Source organism: Ictidomys tridecemlineatus, chromosome 9, assembly GCF_052094955.1.
Source record: "Ictidomys tridecemlineatus isolate mIctTri1 chromosome 9, mIctTri1.hap1, whole genome shotgun sequence".
In the NCBI taxonomy this organism is placed as follows: domain Eukaryota; kingdom Metazoa; phylum Chordata; class Mammalia; order Rodentia; family Sciuridae; genus Ictidomys; species Ictidomys tridecemlineatus.
Window position 1 is genome coordinate 141,594,794 of NC_135485.1, and position 21,331 is coordinate 141,616,124.

The following is a 21,331-nucleotide window of genomic DNA, read 5'->3' on the forward strand; positions in this document are numbered from 1 at the left end:
GACGGAACAGTGAGCTATCTTTTAATAAAGATGCTGCACTTTTGTATGTCAGCACATACCCACACACAAACTGGTGCTCTCTCCATGAAATCTTATTCCTTCAATTAGATTGGAAGCACCTTGGTGTAGAAAGTCTTTTGTCTTCCTTCATTTCCCCCGTTGCTTCCTATGGTGTTTTTACACAGTATATTTTTTTTTTTTTTTTAAAGAGAGAGTGAGAGAGGGGGACAGAGAGAGAGAGAGAATTTTAACATTTATTTATTTTTTCTTAGTTCTCTGCGGACACAACATCTTTGTTGGTATGTGGTGCTGCTGAGGATCGAACCCGGGCAGCACGCATGCTAGGCGAGCGCGCTACCGCTTGAGCCACATCCCCAGCCCCCACAGTATATTTTGAAATAAATATTTATTAACTGAATGATGTTTAAATACATCTGAAAGAGGAATCAGGTCTTTCCCACATTCTGCAAACACTGTAGTGTACGTTATGTACAGGTCCTGAATGTATAGAATCAGAAACAGTGTTACTTTTTATTTATTTTTTAAATATCACTTGTTTTGGTGATATAGGAACATTGTGTAAAATTAATGGGATGCAATATGGCTAATTAGTCATGTGCCATTCACTGTTATACAGTATTACCTCACCCTGTTATCTTGCTTATCTATTCCATGGGCTGATTAGCTATTAGAAGACTCTCTTCTCTGTAGAAGAGGAGGAATAACAGTGCCTTTACCCCGCTCTAGAATTATTCAGTGGACTGTCCACTCTGCAAGAGCAAGAAAATTAGTTCTGTTTTCCCAAAGGAATGAGAACTAGTAAGGATTTTTAAAATAATTATTATCTGTGTAACAACAAAAGTTATATTAAACTCACTCTAAAGTTTTAAAAAATTGATAACTTCAGTTTATTACTAAACATGTTTCTAATGCTTATGATAATACAATTCTTTCTCGTAGTTATTTTTCTAAACATCAAACATAATTTGATGTCATGTTGATTCTGTGTATAAAAAAACTGTATTGTTTAAAGTGTTTGAACATTAAATATGTTATAAAATATGTTCAAATGAAGACATTTTCATTTACTTTTAAAAAGTATATATTCCCAGAAAAATCTAGGCTGTAGTCTCAGGCGTAACAACCCTGTTTTCTGTTATTAAAAAGCAGTTGTATTGGGCTGGGGTTGTGGCTCAGTGGTAGAGTGCTCACCTACCAAGTGTGAGGCACTGGGTTTGATCTTAAGTACCACATAAAAATAAAATATATTGTGTCCATCTATAACTAAAAAATAAATTATTTTTTTAAAAAAGCAATTGTATGTAACTGTCTTTACCAAAACAGTTAAGTCTAAGAGTAAGTTTAACATATTTTGACTAGCCCAAAATTAAGTTATGCTTGCAGGAAGAAAAAAACTTATACATTTAGGTTACCATGCACCTTTTTAAAATAGGTTAAGAAAAAGCTAAAGGCAGTGCACTCCAAGCTACCGTTCTCTTTAGAGACCAACACCCACCCCCCCAGCCTTTAGCTTCTACTGCAAGACAGAGTTTCTTTTAAGAACACTCAAGATTTTAATTCTGCCATGAATCTCTTGCAAACGAGGAAGAGGATCAGTTATAAATGAACACATATATAGGAATGATATGAAGCATTCATTATGATCTTTTCTTAGATCTTGAATTTTTTTTTGAAAACCCATTTTTTAGTTTCTAAATACACAGAAATTTAGACTGTCTTTTTATTGTTGATTTCTAATTTGGTTACACAAGGGACACAGATCACGGTATATATGATATTTGTCTTAAAATTTGCTGAGGCTTCCTTTATGCTGGGATATGATTTCAGAAATACTCCATGAGTGCTTGAAAAATAGAGCTGTTTTCGTTTTCTCTTGTTTTCCCCAAACATAGGTTTATCAGGGGTGATTAGCTAATAACTCTAAAAACCTTTTAATAATTAATTTTTAATGTTTGTGTTAGTATTGTAGTGTGTTTTTAATAGAATTAATATGAAAATTTTCTATAAAGACTTCAACTGTTTTGTCTCATTTTACCTTTGTTACACTGGGTTAATCCAATATTCTTTTAGTTAATATCACCTGTCAATATGATATGGTGAATTTCATGCCCTTGTATATGTAACATACCTATAACATGCTGGTCTTTCTACCCACATGCCAGGCCCAAAAGTTTAATCTGACTTTGTCATTAACATACATATTGAAAGTCACATGGGAAAAGTTATAAAATAGAAGAAATACCATATTCAGCATCACGAAACTAACTTTTTAAAAAATATTTATTCTAAGTTTTAGGTGGACACAATATCTTTTTTAAAAAAAAAGAGAGAAGAGAGAGAGAGAAATTTTTAATATTTATTTTTCAGTTTTCAGTGGACACAACGTCTTTATTTTATTTTTATGTGGTGCTGAGGATTGAACCCAGCCTCTTGTGCATGCTAGGCGAGCACTCTACCACGGAGCTACAACCCCAGCCCCTACCTTTTTTAATATTTATTTTTTTTTAGTTATAGTTGGACACAATACTTTTACTTTATTTATTTTTATGTGGTGCTAAGGATCGAACCCAGGGCTTTGCATGTGCTAGGCAAACAGTCAACTGCTGAGCCACAACCCCAGCCCCCAAAACTACCTTTTAATAGACAAACAACTTCCAGTATACAAGAGCATAAATGAAATATTAAAGGTGCAGTTGGTCTACACTGAATATACTATCTTAATAAAAGATACTAAACTTAAATTTTTCATCTGATTTGTAACATCAGGTAAAGGTCTTCATTATAACCAAAGTGATTAATTTGGGCATCACATTAAAAATAATTAAAGATAATTAAATATCTTTAGCAGAATACTGTCAGAAAAGCAGTCTCCTCTGAAGCATGATTCACAATAATAAAAAGCTATTTATATTCATCCTCCAAAACACATTAACGTATAAAATAAATAATTGTGAAGAAAACCAGTAATTAGAATAATTTTTGTTTTATTAGCAAAATATGAAATTTTATTTATTAATTGATATGCTTTCTAAGTTTACTGATTACAATCTTTTGAGCATAAAATTTTTGAGCAAAAGTGTTTTATGTTCCTGCTAATAAAACGTATTTAGTATTCCCATGGTTGTTTGTAAGTTTTACAAAGAGAAATTAATTGTTTTAGAATTTGTTCACCTGGCACCTTTTGAGCCTGAGGATATCCCGCAGGATATTATACTACTATCTAGCTCAATGTTCCCTTTCCAAAATATTTAATAAGAGTACATAAAAGAATCTGTACCGTGAGAAAGGGACCCTGGTTATTTTTTCCTCCCCATCACTCAACCTATGTCCCACCTAGTCGGTTGAAGTAGAATTCTTTGGCAGTCTATAACTAGAGGTCACTTCTGAAATCCTAGGATGAGTAGCTCTTGAAAATTAAGTTTTGGTTTGTTTCTAGTCACTATGACCTTACTTTGTTGTTAACGTAAGTTTGATATTTCTGTTATGGGCAAGTCATTTTAGTTTTTCATTTCCCCCTATTTTCCTTAAGGTTTCACCAAACATATTTATTTACACTATAACTTGAATTTATAGGAGTGTGATGAAAAACAAAGCCAAATTGAACGAGCCATTAGGGAAAAAAAAGCTGTGGAAGAAGAACTAGAAAAGGTAAAAAGAAAAAGGAAATATACCTACCTAAAACACAACTACAAATATCCAACAATTCTGTCTGCTTTCATCACATTATCTACTAGCAACCCTTGTATTTATAAGTATTCTCCTGGTGAGTGTTTTTATTTTCTTGGAATATACTCAGAGTCTTCATTTAAATTCTGGTATTGCCTGCATACATTTCTTTCCAAGAACAATCATATTCTTTGACCATAAAACTCCTTGCTTAACTGTATCCCAATAGGAAGTTTCATTTTTTAATTTTAAGTCAGCTCTTTCTGGGGTTAGACCATCTACAAAAATAACAAAATAATTAACTAGAAAATTGTAACATTGCTATGATTTTGCCTTTAAAATTGTAATAATTAGGAAAAATATTGACCTCAATTAATATTTGAGAAAAACTTTAAAATTTCTTTCTTTCTTACACTTTTTTTTTTTTTTTGTATTAAGAGTTGAACCCAGGGGTGCTCAACCACTGAGCCACATCCCCAGTCCTTTTTTTATATTTGGTTTAGAGACAGGGTCTCATTGAGTTGCAAAATTTCTCGCTAAGTTGCAGAGGCTGACTTTGAGCTCGAAATCCTCCTGCCTCAGCCTCCCAAGTCGCTAGGATTACAGGCATGTGTCATAGAGCTTAGCTCTTTACACTTTTTTATTAACAACAAATATCACATTTTTTAAAGTGCCTTGGGAAAAAAAAAAGACCAAATTTGAACATACAATATTTTAGATGCTGTATTAGGAACTGTCCTAGAGTAGTAAATAACTTGTCCAATATTAAGAAATAGTAAATGATAGTAAGCATTTGACTTTCAAAGATGAGCTACATAGACGAAAAATCATATGATATATCCATGTTCTCAAAAATCATGACACCAGATAGTAAAATAATAATTTATAAAGCAGAACTTGATATACAGCCTGATTTTCAAGAAAAGAAATGTATACGTGTGTTCAAAGTGAGACCTTCCTGGTTACCCCGCTCCTGGAAGGTAGATCCTTGTGAATCTCCATCTGTCAGGTTGGGTCCTCTTTAGCTTGCCACCTATTGCTGTACATTGGGGTTTGAGGAATTCTTGAACACTACTTGGGTTGGATCAAGGAATAGGCTCCACTGGGGAAATGGAGCACCTTCAAGGCTGAAGGCAGCAGGCAGAGCAAAGGCACACTCCATGCTCTCTCCCTGTCCCGCAGGCCAGCCTGCCTGGTCACAGTCCTGCTGAGACTGAAGTGCAGTTGTGCTAGCAACACCATGCAGACATGCTGGTGCTCTGCCTTTTCATAGTGCAGGTGTGACAGCAGTCTAGTCAGTGGAGAAGACACAGGTTGCGTGGCCAGGTGGTCTGGATCTGAGGGGTACCTGGGTGGGACTTATCAAAATGGAGAATACTACCAGCTGAAGACCTTGCTTCCCTTGAGGTGTGTCAGCCCCTGTGCTGTAAGTGCAAGGCCAGAGTCTCATGAGAAGCTAAGCTGGGGTTCAGCCACTGCTGGGGAAGGGGAACTCCCATAGCTACACCACTGTCCAGATAAGCCAGAGGGAAATTCTGGAGCCAGATAGTTGTACTCATTGCAGTATTTGAATTTTGGAGAATTATCTCAAAAGTTGTTTATCAAAGAATTGCCAGTGGTTATCTCTAGGTTGACATTTATAGTATGTTTTGTTTTGTTTTTAGCTTTGGCTGCTTTACATTTCATATTATTAGCATGAGTAATTTTTTAAAAATAAGTGATTATATCTCAGTTTTCAGCATTTTATTTTGTAAATGTGAAGCAATTAGAATTAATCTTTGATGTGTTTTAATACATTATAGTGGAAACAGATGAATACATGATTGTGACTTTTTGTCATCATTGATTTCAGTATCTAAACTGTATAATTTTTTAAGAGGGTTTCCTTCTATAAGGAAGTACACATATAAGCCTCTTCTGCAGATTTACCGTGAAGGCAGAGGGAATGAAAGTGACTACAGAAAACTGGAAGAAATGCACCAAAGATATCTGATTGCAGAGAGCTCAAAAGACGATCTTCAGCTAAGACTTAAAAGAGCAGAAAGTAGAATAAAACAACTTGAAATTAAGTAAGTTTTCTTTTGGGTTTTCTGTGATGACATCTTCAGAATTCCCATGATATTTGAGATTCCTGGGTGTGTGTGTGTGTGTGTGTGTGTGTGTGTGTGTGTGTGTGTGTGTGTATGTGTGTGTGTGTGTGTGAGAGAGAGAGAGAGAGAGAGAGAGAGAAGGGACTCATACATCTTGTGTTGAAAGGACCAAATACAGTTTTTTTCAAGACTATTTCCAAAAACCAGTTTCTTCAGAAGGAAAAGATTTAACAGTGGCATACCATTTTATTTTTTTCATACTATGTAGTTATTGTAATAGTTTGTTTGTAATTATCTTTAGTATGTTTCTTGTGATATTGCATATTATTTAATGAACCATCATGTTTATTACATTATCTATAAAAGTGATAACCTATAAAATGCCATATCCCTTCTGAATTTACCTTTTTTCACCAGAATATTACTTAAGTATAGTAAAGATTTATTTAAATTACCTGAAACTCTAATCTCTATATATATTCAAAAGATATTTTTTAAATGAAGACAATTTTATTTCTTAAAATACATACACTAATACCTGAAGTGTTTTTTCAAAAGGAGATTCTGCATATTTGTTTCATAAACATATTGTGATTTTCAGTAATCTATTCAGGTAATTGCTTGTGTGATTACTTCCAAAGGAAGCATGCAGAAGGAGCCAGTATATTCCTAGAAATTCTTGTATGTACTAAGTGAAGGTTTCTCTCAATACCATGTGTTCATAGGTGTCCCTCCACTGCACATCCCTTCATATCCTGCATTTGTTTTAATTCACAGTGTCTCTCTATTTATGTGTTTTTCTGTGTAGAGTAAAAAGAGAAGTCACTGAAGTCTTCTTCATTTTCCTTATATTCACATTTTTTCTGCAGGGTGAATTTACATGTGTTTTCTAGAGGACACAGTCACAGAAAGCTACTTCCTCATTTCTTTAATTCATAATGTTTGTGTGAATTTTCATATGTTCCTCAACTATCCAGGGAAAACTGAAGGCTATCCCACTTTCCTTACATTTGTGAGGTTTCTTTTTAGTTGTATGTTCACATTTTTCTTCAGGAATAAAAAGAAAGTAAATATTTTTCCACATTTCATACATTTGTAAGATTTTATTCCACTGTAAATTTCTCATGAATTTTCAGATATAAGGAAAAATCTAAGACTTTTCCACATTGTTCACATTAATGTAGTTTCTCTTGGGGCTTTTATTTACTTCCTAAGGAAGATTAACAATTTAAGGTTATTTCACTTCTTAACAGAGTTTTACTCCAGCATGGGTTCCCACTTCTTTCCTAAAGGTTGAGTAACAACTAAGGGTGGTCCATATTTCCTACTTACAAGGATATCTGTGTGTGTGTGTGTGTGTGTGTGTGTATTGTTTGTGTATATATGTGTGTGTGTACACACACACACACACATACATATCCTTGTTTGTATGTATATATAGACATATATTGCTTCCCTCTACCGTGAGTTCATTCATGTTTGTTAAGGTGTGTAAGATATATAGTCTTTCCTATGTTCTTGACTTGCATGGGAATTTTTTCTAATGTAAACATGAGAAAATGGAAATTTTTAAAGACTTCTCCACATTTATTACATCATATGCTTTTTCCTCCCCGATGTGAGTTCTTACATATTCAGTGAAAGATTAGTACTATCTAAAGGCTTTCCTATTTTCCTTACTTCCACATGAGTTCTCTCCACTATAAAGTCTTATAGGTTATATAAGGTATAAGATGTTTTGAAGTCTTTCCCACAACCCTCAATTGTAGAAGTCTCTCCCAGTATGCATTTGAATATATTGAATAAGGTGTGAAGATTAGATGAAATGCTTTCCCATGTTCCTTACATGCAAAAAGCTTCTCTCCATTTATAGGCTTCTTGAGTTCTTTTGCTTCATTAAGGAAATGGGAGTTGCTACAGACTTCCAAACACCCTGTACAAGTAGTATACTTCTTTCTGGGATTAATTGTTCCATGTTTGTTAGGACATGAGAAAGTAGCAAAGACTACCCCACATTCCCTACACGCATAGGACTTTTCTCCAATGTAAATTTTTACATGCGCTTGAAGGTGCACTAGATAAAGGTTTTCTTACAGTCACTTTATTCAAAGGTTTTCTCTTAATTGTGAATTTTCCTATCCACTTCTGGTTCCAGGAATCCTAGGACTGCTTTTTCTTAGTCTTCATTTGTCTCTAGGTTTCCCTTCTTCAATTTTTTTCACCAAATAATTTGATTAAAAAACAGTTCTTTGGACTGGGGATGTGGCTCAAGTGGTAGCGCGCTCGCCTGGCATGCGTGTGGCCCGGGTTCGATCCTCAGCACCACATACAAAGATGTTATGTCCGCCAATAACTAAAAAATAAATATTAAAAAAAATTCTCTCTCCCTCCCTCCCTCACTCTCTTCCTCCCTCCCCCCTCCCTCTCTCCTCTCTCTCTTTAAAAAAAAAAAAAAAAAAAAAACAGTTCTCTGAACTGTAACGTTTCCTCTACTCAAGACATATATGTGCTGCCATTCACTTGGTTTTTCTGTTCCATTGTGGACTTTTTGACTTTTAACAGAGGGCACAGAAACGTGTGGTTGTTTCTGATCTTAGCATTTTTCTAATATTAGCATTCTTTTATTATCACTGCTTGGATACCTCCTTTCATTAGCAACTCTGTCAACCAACCTTTAAACAGAAGAAAAAGAGCAGCATGTTTAGTGGAATCAAGGATTTAATATAGAAATCAGAGCATACAAGAATGTGGGAGGAACTGGGGAAGCAAAGATACAGCAGGGAGGCAGTAAAGGTCAGAAAATAACTAACCATGTCTGCCTCAACTTAAGCCTTTACAATATACATATAGAAGTGATATTGTTTGATATTGATAGGTGTTTACTCTGATACCTGTTGACCAGGAATGTTCAGAGTGGTGATTATCTGGGATGGAAAAGATGAAAATTTTAGAAAATAGGAATAAAAATTAGAAGTGTATTTATTGAAGTACATATTGAATCATACATGTTGAGAGTTTAGCTCACCTAATAATCCATGACTGAGAAAGTTCAAGAAACACAACCTGATACCTATGGTAAAACAAGTTTACACAACTAGAATTTGTAAAACCATTTCTAAGACATGAAACAAGAAAATATGAAAATAGATTTTATCATAATCTCATAGTGTAGTCAACTGTTATATTTTCCCGTGGAGTTTACTGAGAAAGCAAAGTTTTGATTATGATTATGTTATTATTGTCTTCAGTTTGTTCCTTGAAAAGTCCTTATACAATGATTCTCAGTGTTAATAAAAAGTTGAAATAAGTTTCACATCGATTTTCCAGATGAGTGGTAACAGTTGTTTGTCTGTTCTTAGTTAAGATTGTTAAATATATTTGCCTTCATTGTTAAATGTATTACATAGCATTTTGAAACCACATAAATATAAAGTTAAAAAAATGGCTCTGAATAAAGGAAACAGAAGTCTGTACTAGAAAAGGTGGGTAGACATTTTGATTTCTACTATTGGTCATTAAGAGTTAAGAGTTCTTTTTGCCTTTTTTAAAAATCAGCTCCTCAGAAGAGATATCACGTTCCCATGAAATGATTCAGAAACTTCAAAATATATTGGAGGCTGAGAGGGAGAATTGTGGCTTCGTCAGTGAACAAAGGCTGAAACTTCAGCAAGAAAATGAAGAGTTACTGAAGGAGACTGAGAATTTAAGAAAGATTGCTCTAGAGGCTGAAAAAAAAGCCAAATTAAAGGTATTTTAAAGACTACTTAGAATTAAATGTGTTCTTGGGAAAATCAAAGTTAGAGAATATTGAGAAAAACCAAGTAAAACATCATTTTAAACCCCCCCCCTTTTTTTTTTAACTTCTGATCAGATAGCACTAAATCATAATTCAGAGTGTCAACCAGTCATTGCAGTATTATAGAACTTGGCAAGCACACTTGAGAATGATTGCCTTCGCTATCTACACACACATACAATTCTTTTCCAACCGTGAAATACACTGATATTCTTGCCAAAGCAATTTAAGCAACACTAGCAAAACTATAGATTAGATAACTTTATAGAATGCCCTCCTTCCTTCTCCCTCTCTTATAGCCTCTCAAGAATTGAACTTTTCTAAAACTAACTGTAAGAGGATGTTATATCAGTGTGCTCTGAGAAAACCACTCAGTGAGTCCCAAAACTCCACGACAGGAAGAAGGCAAGGAGCAAAAGTCTCATCTTGAAAAAATAAAATAAAAACAACAACAACAAAAAAAAGCCTTTCTTTTGTTTTCTCTCCCCTTTACTTTCTGCTGACACACTTTGGTAACAGGAGCATGATAACCTGGTTAAAGGGAGTTTCCAGAAACAAAGTCAGAATCCCCGTTGGAATCTCACTGACCTTTCTCCATTCCACAAACTCTTACAATAAGTGGCACTGACTCTTTATTATAAAGCTCTACCTCTTACAGTTTTATAGTAAGGATGTAAAGTGATAAATTAGTGTTTTTCTTTGTTGTTGCTGCAAGAACCCATAAGAAGTCAGGTTCCAGCCTAATTAGTGTCAACATATATTTAATGCCTCCTATTGTAAATATTAAGAACACCAGATATTTATAACAACATGGACCATGATATCATACAAAGAAGTTTGTACTTTATGCTTTAGGCTGTGGGAAGTCTTTGAAAATCAAGGAGAGGAACCATACTTGAGATAAAACTATAGTAATTAAGATAGTGTTATTGACATCAGAATAAAGTTTGAAAAAAATCAAACCGATCAATGGCGTAAAATAGGGTACAAAACCAAACTCAGATTTAATAATCACCAGGTTTAAAACATAAAACCATGGAATTCTAGGAGAAAATCTTCATTCCTTGTGTAGGAAGATATTTCTGAAATAGAACACAAATAGCACTAATTGTAATGAAATGACAAATTAATTGTATTTCATAATTTATTAAGATTTTTAATCATCAAAGATACCATGAAGAGAGTGAAAGTGGAAAATAGTCCTTCAAATGCATACAAAAAAAACAAATAACTTACATTGCTTCATTGTAAGGGAAAGAAAGATAAATATTAGCAGAAGAAAGTGAGTAGGAATATAGAAAACACAAAGGTGACTATGAGCTTAATAGATGTGGTTATAGAAGCTGGATGAGGGACATACAGGAATTCACTGTAATCCACTTTATGTGTGCTGAAAGTTCCCATACTAAACTTTTTCCATAATTTAAAAAAAATCAAAGGTCACCATACTTTGATGGAACCAAAATAGGTAGCTACAATTCTATTTATGGAGGAGGAGGGCTCTCAGCTCCTTTGCAGCTGATTATTTCTTTAACAACATAGAAATCTAGTGCTACTCTTTGCTTCTTTGTTTCCCTTTGGAAGAGAGTATAGTATTTAGTGGATACACTGAAAGGAGCTGACGGGGTAAAGACAGGGAGATATTGGGAGGTCAGTTAGATGAAAACCTTAACAATTTATTATGACATTTTCATTTGATTTTAGAGCCACTGCATTCCTTTCAGCTCCAACTCTCCCCTTTTCCAGTTCTTCCCTTTTTTCTGTAAAGGTTCTCAGTTTCTTTGTGGTCTGAATACCCCTCATAAGTATCTAAAATTAAGAAATGAAATAGTTTTTAGCAAACCTATTATTGGTTTGCATGGTATTTGTCTGCAGAAGTAAGTTGTAGTACAGGTAGAAGACCATTAAATCCCTTTTTCCAACCCAACATTCTGAACTTAATAAAAAATAATTTTTTTGCAGAAAGAGATTCAGTTGTGGCCATTGGCCTTTCAACATCACACAGACCTCCCACTTGAGCAGTTGGAATTGCTCTGATTAAAGGCTCTGGGGTTTGTTTTAAGACTGAAGTTTGACACCAAAGAGTCATCTTTCATTTAATTTGCAAATGTTTTTTGACAACCTGTGTTCCAGGTGCTAAAGATACAATGGTAAACAAAGCAAATATGGTACCCATCCTTAAGCTTATAATCTGCATGGAGATGGGCACACTTTAAACATAAAATTACAAATTACCAGCCCCTCTTTCTTTCCCAGCGTAGGGCCCTGTGTTTTCCTTATAACAAAGGTAGGTGGAAGGGAATGATTATTCCAGGCAAAGGGAACAAGATGTGAGAAAGACCCAGAGTGAGAACACATTGTGGTAGAGGCAGGGGGAAGGGAATAGTGGCGACACACAAGCTTGGAAACGTAGGCAGAGGCCAGGTTATCAGACGGACCTTAGAGCAAGGATTGTTGCACTATAGAACTTCCAAGGGACAAGAGGAAGTCGGCTAAGCAGGCAAAGTCCTAAAGCTGCATGTAGATGTGTAAATCAGTTTTTAATACGTGTGGTAGGCAGACACTGACAGAAACTGGGAGGTTTTTTTCCAAGTAAGATGTTAGAATCATAGGGAACCAAAAGAAGTGGAGATTAAGGCAGAGAAGGAAAGAAAAGTGTGTTCAAATCTAAATTTGCAGAATAAAGTCATTTGGAAGTTATTAAGACAGCAGTAGGTGAAGAGGAGCCTCAGGAATACTGCGTGGCAGGAACAGGACGCCAATTGATAAGTGCAAGGTGGTTTTCCAGTGTCCAAACTGATATAATCTTAAATTCTACTTGTATGCTACTTGAGAAACATATTTAAGAGTTACAGAAAGTATGTTACATTTATCAGAGGTGCTAAGGATAGGAAGTTTGAAGCTTTCCCACATGAGCCATGGATATTTTTGTTGTTTGGTTTTTCTTTGTTGTTTTTGAATTGGTAAAGTTGAGTTGTTCATTGTATCTTCAGTTTGAAAATAGTTATATTAAATGAATTACTAGAAGCCAAGCCATCTGTGGCCACTTTTAAATACATTACCTTAAAATATCACAAGACAGGTTTCTTTGCCCTATTTCTTCAGGTAGCAAGATAAAGATGGCCTGAGACTCCACCAAAGGAGTCGGGTCACCTCCCAGCTTTTCCCCACCTGGGTCTTTCTTTTGAACCACAGAATATAAGAAACTATCCCAATAACCACTTTCTCAGCTGCCTCAAGGACAGGACACATAGTTGCATTGTAGGTGCAGATGAGAAAAGGCAGTTCATCCTATATGATGCCTTGGAGCCATTAGAACTTACCTCTCTCTGAACCTCTTGAAGAAGCTTCCAGGGTATCCAAAGGGCGCTTACTTGTATTTTCATTCTGTGTTAGGATGTTTTTACTATAATAACATAAATTCATAGAATATAATTAAGGGGCTGGGTTGTGGTTCAGTGGTCGAGCACTTGCCTACCATATGTGAAGCAATGGGTTCAATTCTCAGCACTGCATATAAATAAATGAATCAAATAAAGATCCAACAATGTCTAAAAAAATTAAATATATATATTTAAGACATTTTCACATGAGATTCTGAAGACCATTATTTATATTTTCTTTTAAAAATACATTATTTATACTACAACTGAAATAGTAAAGGAATTCCAGTATATACTTTTCTTCTACTTTACAAAGCTCTTTGAAAGATAATCTTAAAATCAATATATAAATCCAGAATTGTTTCATTAAAAACCTAGCTCTAAGTTACTAAAAACATGAACATTTTCTATGAATTCTGGCATCAAAAGTAAGAGTAAGTTAAAGAAAATGGTTTTAGGATACATAATATACTTTTTTCCTACTGACATTTTTAGGATTTGAAGAAAAGTTACTATGTTCACTTTATTCCTTAGATCAGTACAATGGAACATGAGTTGTTAATAAAGGAACATGGTTTTGAAGTTCAGTTGAGAGAAATGGAAGATAGTAATCGAAATTCCACTATTGAACTGAGGCATCTCTTAGCTACTCAACAGAAGGCAGCTGATCGGTGGAAAGAAGAAACAAAAAAACTTACTGAAAGTGCAGAAATTAGAATCAGCAATCTAAAGTAAGTTCTCTATTAATAATTGTTTGACACATTTTACAGAAGAAATTATTTAAAACTATGGTTTAATGTTCTTGACATAATCTTTTTGTAAAAATGTATAATTCTGGACCTTGTACTCATTTCTTAATCAGCAAATTACTTATTGAACTACTAAAAATATTAAGCATTATAAATTAAAATAGTTTTATTTTGTAAATTTCATGTATATTTTACAAAATACAATGATTTTTGTTGGTCATGGTAGTCTAGGATCTTACTGCTATTTGCATATAGGTGTAGCATTTGTGATATTCAGTAGTTGCAACAGAATCCATTTGATCTACAAAGCCTAAAATGCTTGCTCTCTGGCCCTTTAAGAAAAATTTTCCAGCCCTTTTTCAGAAAGAACTTGAGATTTCTGTGCTGAAACAAATGGGAAGCTCAAGAACTTTGAGTGGGAATGCAATTGGAAGGCTTTGATTGAAGTGATGTGATCTGGCATAATTATATTCAACAGATGAATTTGCTGTACGAAGAATCAACTTCAGTTAACCTGAAATTGCTCTGAAAAGAAAGTACATTTTAAGAAAACAAAGAATGTAAAGGGTCCAGGGTAAGAAGAAGGGAAAATGAGACCCACACTGTAATAGTCCAAGTATAAAATGGTGGCAATTAGTACTAGGCTTTAAAGAGCTGGAGATTTTAAAAAAAAAGTTTACTCTGGGCCATGATAAGTAAGAGCTGCTGGAAAGACTAGTCAATTGTATTTAACTTTAGTATTCAGAAAAGAGATTGCAACAGGAGCTATAAATGTGTGGGAATCATGTATATATACATGATTTCTAAAGTCATGGAATGAGAACATGTTGGAAAAAAGTAATAGGTAGAGAATGAAGTTGTTGAGGACTAGTTTCCAAAACTTAAACTTTAGGGAGATGAATGTTCCACTGAAAGAGACTGGAAAAAAAAAATCTAGAGAAATAAGAATCAAAATAAAATAGAAAAGAAAAGAAAGAAACCAACTCTGTAAAGTCCTTTCAGAAATGGAATAAGCAATAATGGGTTGGTATTTATCAAATATTGTTTTCAAAATCCTAGAAACTAGGAATAGAATTTTCCTAATTTTATAAAGGTACATGTTCTATAGCAAAGTTATTCTTAATGACAAAAAAACATTAATAACATTTTTTTTAAGATTAAGAAGAAGACAAGTTCACTAATAGCATTTCTGTTCATCTTTGTCTCAGAAACCAAATCAGTACATGGCAGTAAGAAAAAGAAATGAGGGGGCTGGGGTGGAGCTCAGTGATATAGCACTTCTGGCACGTATGGGGCACTAGGTTCAATCCTCAGTACCACATAAAAATAAAAGGCATTGTGTTCATCCACAACTAAAAAAATATTTTTAAAAAAGACAAAGAAATGAAAGGTTGACAAGGGCAAAAAGAAATCAGGCATCCTTAGCATATAATAGAGTTGTATATATAGAAATTACAAAATAATTGGTAGACAAATTATTAGGTGAATATACAAACCCCAAAGATCTCTGTAGATCAGGCTCTTCTGATTACTGCTCCAGCTCCACTGTTCCTTCTAGTTACCATGCCCCCATCGTTTTCAATGACGACTCTGGGTAGCTCTTGCCATTAAGAATCTTAGCATTTCCATTGAATTCTGGAAGCCCAATTCCATGACAGCAGTTCCCACTGTCATTTCTGTGCCACAAAGAATAGCTGCCACAGAGCTCTGTAGGGATACTGAGTCACAGACTTGGTGAAGGGAATGTCCTCTGGATTCTCCTAAGGGACAGAATTGAAGGATGGATGAGCTGGTTTTACATTTAAAAACCCACTTAATCTTACAGTTTCCCCAAGTCTTTGCTAACTTCTTTTATTCCAAATAGAGACAATGTTGCCTTCCCCTTCCCATTACCCTGAATATTTCTCTCAACACTATCTGAACACATTCGAGGATTGCTACAAATTCAAGGCAGAGATGGTGCTAAATATCCTACAGTGCATAGGACAGCCTCCTGCAACAAAGACTTTTGCCACCCCAAATGTCAGACATGCCAAGAGAAGGGATTCTGTTCTACGATATAATAACGGAAATTCTGATGTTTTAGCATCATCTACCTTTGAGTTCAGATTTTATTCAACCAACTAGACTAACCAGTACACTGAAGCTAACACATTAAATCTAGAAAATTGATATTCAGTGTGAGCCCATATTGTTATGGACTAATCAAAATTTTATTTCTTGCACTGTAATCCAGCCCTGAGAATCCATTCTCATATCCATTCTCCAGATTTCTGTCTACACAAAATTGAAAGAATCATGTAATTATTCTGTTAAATTCTGTCTCCTAACAGGTCATGTCTTATCCCTCATTCTCTTACATCAAAGTGGACTCCTGTCTGGTTACAAGTTTAGAAACAATGAGAGTCACCTTTTGTGTGCAAAGCAATTCCCTGACTTTACAAACTTCACAAAAAGCAGACTTACCTTCCCAAACAGGGTGGAAGTGCTCCTGCCCCTGGCAAAGGAGGCATGACAGAATGCAGAGATCCAAGGCCCCAGCTTCACAGGAGCTCTATACAAGCCCCACCCCATTTTCAAAGGAAGGGATACCTTGCAAGCTTGGGAATTTGGTTTTGTATTATATATAATTCAGCTACCCACATGATTAGACTTTGGGTCTTATTATTGAAAATCTCAGCATTGTAGGCAGAGATGAAGATTTCTTTTAGGGTAATTAATTGAGCTTAGAAGTTAAAACTGAGCTCTTTTCATTCTCAAAGTTCTGCAATGCACTTAGCCTCATCCTACCCTTTATTCACTTAGGTGTTCTATATGTGTGAACAACTACTAGTTTACCCAGAACCTTACCCTCTGTAGGCACATGATTATAGTGATAATTTAAATAATAGTTTAATAAAGTCCAGTTTATTTTCTACAATTCCAAAATCCAAAATTCTTATAAAATGTATTTTTATTATTAATTATCATTGTAAATCTCTTACTGTGCCTAATTTATAAATTATAAATTAAACTTACTTAGTATATATAGACTTACTGACATTTATCAAAATGCTTGGGTCCAGAAATGTGTTTCTAATTTTTAATTTTTTTGGATTTTGGAATGTTTACCCAGATTTTACCAGTCAAACATCCCTAATCTAAAAAATTCAAAACTCTCCAAACTCTGAAACTGTACATCATATCGGTTTCATGTTCCACCTGTATATTCAGTATTAATCTGAGGTTTTAGGCAACTACTGGGGGTTTTGGAACATACTCTTTAAGGATTAAAGAGGAATCTATTTTCTTTTTTCCCTACTTGTCTTTTTAAAATTAATTTTAATTGAAAAATATGTACATATTTATTGTATACAACATGTTTTGAAGTTTGTATACATTATGGAATTGCTCAGCTAGCTAATTTATGTATGCATTATTTCACATGCTTATGATTTTTTATGGTGAGAACACTTAAAATTTACTCTCTTAGGGACTTTCAAAGAAAGTACAGAGCATTGATGCAAACTGTCATCACACTGTTGCAATATAGATCTCTTGAACTTATTTCTCTTATTTAACTGAAATCTGTGTCCTATGATCAGCCTCTCCAACTCCTCACCCCCACCCATTTCCTGATAACCAACACTCTCTTCCCTACTTCTGTGAGTTCAATTTTTTTATATTCCACATATAAGTGAGCTCATGTGTTATTTGTCTTTCTGTGCCTGGCTTATTTCACTTAGCATAATGTCTTCCAGGTTCATTCATTTTGTCACAAGATAAGATTTCCTTCTGTTTTAAGGCTAACAGTGTTCAGTGTGTATATATTCCACTATTTTTTTATCTACTCATCCAGTGATCAACACTGGGTTAATTCCATGTCTTGAGTATTGTGAATAATGTTGCAATGAACATGGGGGTGCAGATGTCTCTTTGATTTACTGATTTCATTTCCATTGGTTTTATACCCAGTTGCTGGATCATCTGGTAGTTCTATTTTTTATATTTTGGGGAACCTCCATACTGTTTTCCATAATGACTGTGCTAATTTGCCTTCTTACCAACAGCAGTACACAGGTGCTTTTCTTCCACATCCTGGCCAGCTCTCATTATCTTTCATCCCCTTGAAAATAGTCATGCTGCCAGGTGTGAGGTAATATCTCATTTTAAGATAATATCTCACTGATTTGCATTTCCCTCATGATTAGTGATGTTGAGTGTTTTTTCATGTACCTGTTAGCCATTTATATGTGTTCTTTTGAGAAATGTCTATTCAGGTCTTTTGTCCATTTTTTAACCAGGTTATTTATTTTCTTGCCATTTAATTGAGTTCCTTGTTTATTTTGAATGTGAACTCCATGTCGAGATACATGGTTTACAGTATTTTCCCCCATTTCATGCATTGTCTCTTGACCCTGTCCATTGAGTCCTTTTTGGGGTAGGTTGAATACCACATTTGTTTTTCTACTTTTTGTTGCCTCTGCTTTGGTTCTTTGTTTAGCTTTCTGTCTCTGTAACAAAATACCTGAGAAAATCAACTTAAAATGAGGAAAGGAATATTTGGGCTCTGCTTTCAGAGGTTTCAGTCCATGGTCACTTGGCCACCTTTCTATGAGCTTGTGACAGCACAGTATATCATAGCAGAAGCATGTGACATAGGAGACTGTTCATCTCATGGTAACTGGGAACCAAAGTAGGGGGAGGGGCTGGGATCCCAATGCCCAATGTCCCCCTCAAGGGCACACCTTCAATAATGTAACTTCCAACAACTGTGCCTCAACTCCTAAACATTTCCACTACCTCCCAATAGTGCTGCAAGCTGAAGACCAAACCTTCCAACACACGAGACTTTGGTGGGCACTCTAGGTCCAAACCATAACATGGTCATAGCCAAACACTCTTAGTCTAGGCCATTGAATGGTATACAACTTTTCTCCTGTGTTTCCTTTTAGTAGTTTTGAAATTTAAGTCTTTAACCTATTTTTAGTTTATTTCTGTATGTGGAGATAAAGGTCAGTTCTATTCTTCTGCATGTGTATATGCAGTTTTCCTAGCACCATTTATTGAAGAAATTCTTCCCTTTCCCCATTGGTCCCTTGTTGAAAAGCACTGAACCACAAATGCATGAATGTATTTATGGACTCTCTGTTTCATTGGAACATGTAGTCTGTTTTTGTATTAGTACAAAAACAGATTACTGTAGCTTTGTAGTATATTTTGAAATCAGATAGTTTGATGATTCCAGCTTTGTTCTTTTTGCTCAGAATTGCTGTTTTAGTCAGCTTTTTTGTTGCTCTGACTAAAAGACCTGACAAGAACAGTTTTAAGGAGGGAGTTTATTTGGGGGCTCACAATTCCAGAGGTCTCAGTCCATAGACAGCCAGCTCCATTCCTTGGGGCTCAAGGTGAAGCAGAAAATCATGGCAGAAGAGTGTGGCCGAGGAAAGCGGCTCACATGGTGATCAGGAATCAGAGAGACTAAGCTCAGCTCATAACATGTGGAACCCAAAGGCACCTTCTCCAGCCATACCTGATCTGCTTTCAGTTACCGCTCTGTTAATCACCAAGAGGGGATGAATCACTGAGTGCGTTAAGGCTCTCATAACTCAGTCATTTCACCTCTGAGTGTTCTTGTTTGTCTCACATGTGTGAGCTTTTGGGGGACACCTCATACCTAATCCATAACAGTTGCTTTGGCTATTTGGAGGTCTCTTGTGGTTCCATATGAATTTTAAGGTTGTTTCTATTTTTACTCATTCTGTGTTGGTGGTGTCTTTAGTGCTTTCTAAACATAAGATCATTTCATCTACAAACAGGGACAATCTAGCTTCTTCCTTTCCAGCTTGGATATCTTTTATTTCTGTGTCATACCTGTTTGCTCAGACTAGGATTTCTAGTATTATGTTGAATATACGTGGCAAAAGGGGCATCTTTGCCGGGTTCTTCATCTTAGGGGAAAAGCTTTTAGCTTTTCATAATTGAATATGATGTTTGCTGTGGGTTTGAGACATGTGGCTTTTATCATGTTGAGGTACAGCCGTATTTTCAGTGGAAATAATTTATCTAGAGAAATCAAAGAATAACTTCAAAAATTACAGAGATTTTATAAATTTTTGATAAATCATATAGAGATCTTATATTTAAGTTGAGATCTTAGATTTATACATGTATTTTTAATATATGAGGTTATTTGACTAATAAACACCTTAATTTATTCAGTAAGTTAAATCTTTACAACTGAAATCTTATTTACAATGCTCTAAAATAGTTTATACTTTTAAAGTAATCTCTAAAGTTAGGTACACTAGAAAGGAAAATGTTTTCATTTTGTTTTCCACAATAGTTAAATCTGTGGGATTCATGAAAACATAAGCTGAGGCAGAGGTCTAGGGTATGTGGCTCAACAGATTCGTGTTGCCACATTCGACACGTGCAGAAAATCAAAACCAGTGGTGACTCTGAGAACGGAGCGGCCTTGAGTCAACTTAGGGAAGGCAGAGAGCCTACCCATAATATCGACCCACAGAGGCTATGATCATTTTACAAAACTAGATAAAATATTCTATTAGTGAAAATATGCAGAGTAAATTGCAAAACATGGAACTCTGGTAGCTGAAGTTACTTTGTATACTCACCCAATAATTATAGTGCCAACTGATAATATGAACAAGTTGATCCTAGATTGAAAAGGCTTCCATCTTTTGGTAAAATTCTTCTAAAAGAACTAAATCGAGACCCAAAATAGACTTTCTTGCTTATGCAAACTCAGTTTTCAATACTGATAAACATTATAGATTTTCAGGAATAAACACAGTGATCACCTTGAAGGTTTACCATAGGAAAAAGCTCAAGTTAATAAGTTTTGGAGGGACATATTCACTGGAACATTAAGACATTAGTGACCAAAATTTAATAGTAAATGACATCCTTGATGGGTTTTGGCTTAAAATTCTGCAATAACAAATGTTTACATAATGAAATATATCTCTATTTGTCAATTTTTAATATGCAACAAATCTTGAAATAAAAGATAGTTAATGCTGAAATCTAAGAAATAAATATTACAATCGGGAATTCCTTTTTAGTCATATTATGGAATTATTCCCACAAAGACTCTTTTGATTTGATCTTTACTGTACAGGACTTTCATTATCAGCTTTATTGCTGAAATTACAATTCTATTTCTCCTAAATCTCTTACTTTACCCCATTTGGGGAGAAAATTTTATGATTTCTGCCCCCCAAAAAAACTGACTAGTTTTTTGCTTCATCTCCTGTAACCCTCTTTCTCACTCTTCTTCCTTCCCTTATAGGATTTTAGGTATCTCTGCCAATATTAGAAATAATAATAAAGCTATCAAATATGTTGGCATACAATTGTAATATTGCCTTAATATATTTTTAGCATTAGTAGGGTTATTTTGATAGCTCCCTTTTCATTGCTATTAATTATTGTGTTCTTTCATTTTTTTATTAGACTTGTTTGATTTTTATCAAATTTTAGCTGTATTATTTCTTCCCTATTTCACATATTTCTGCTCCTACTCATATTTTTTCCTTCCTACTCCATAATTTGAAAATAATTTGTTACTCTAGCTTCTTTCTGATACTTAAGTTATAATGTTCATCTGAACACTATTTCATC

The 21,331-nt window shown here is 34.7% G+C and overlaps 1 protein-coding gene across 3 annotated transcripts in view; it reads left to right on the forward strand.

The window, feature by feature from the left end:
* Positions 1-21,331, forward strand: part of Sclt1 (sodium channel and clathrin linker 1) — a 172,694-nt gene that overhangs the window by 108,399 nt on the left and 42,964 nt on the right. For 2 of the 3 annotated variants that reach the window (XR_013425526.1, XM_078020705.1), the window contains exons 15-18: positions 3,595-3,669; positions 5,611-5,756; positions 9,333-9,525; positions 13,491-13,687. Coding sequence is in view for 2 of the 3 variants with exons in the window: in XM_078020705.1 (XP_077876831.1) it covers positions 3,595-3,669; positions 5,611-5,756; positions 9,333-9,525; positions 13,491-13,687 (611 nt within the window). In the remaining variant the exon portion in view is untranslated. The remainder of the gene's footprint in view (positions 1-3,594; positions 3,670-5,610; positions 5,757-9,332; positions 9,526-13,490; positions 13,688-21,331) is intronic. The other variant, XM_078020706.1, reaches the window with a different exon arrangement.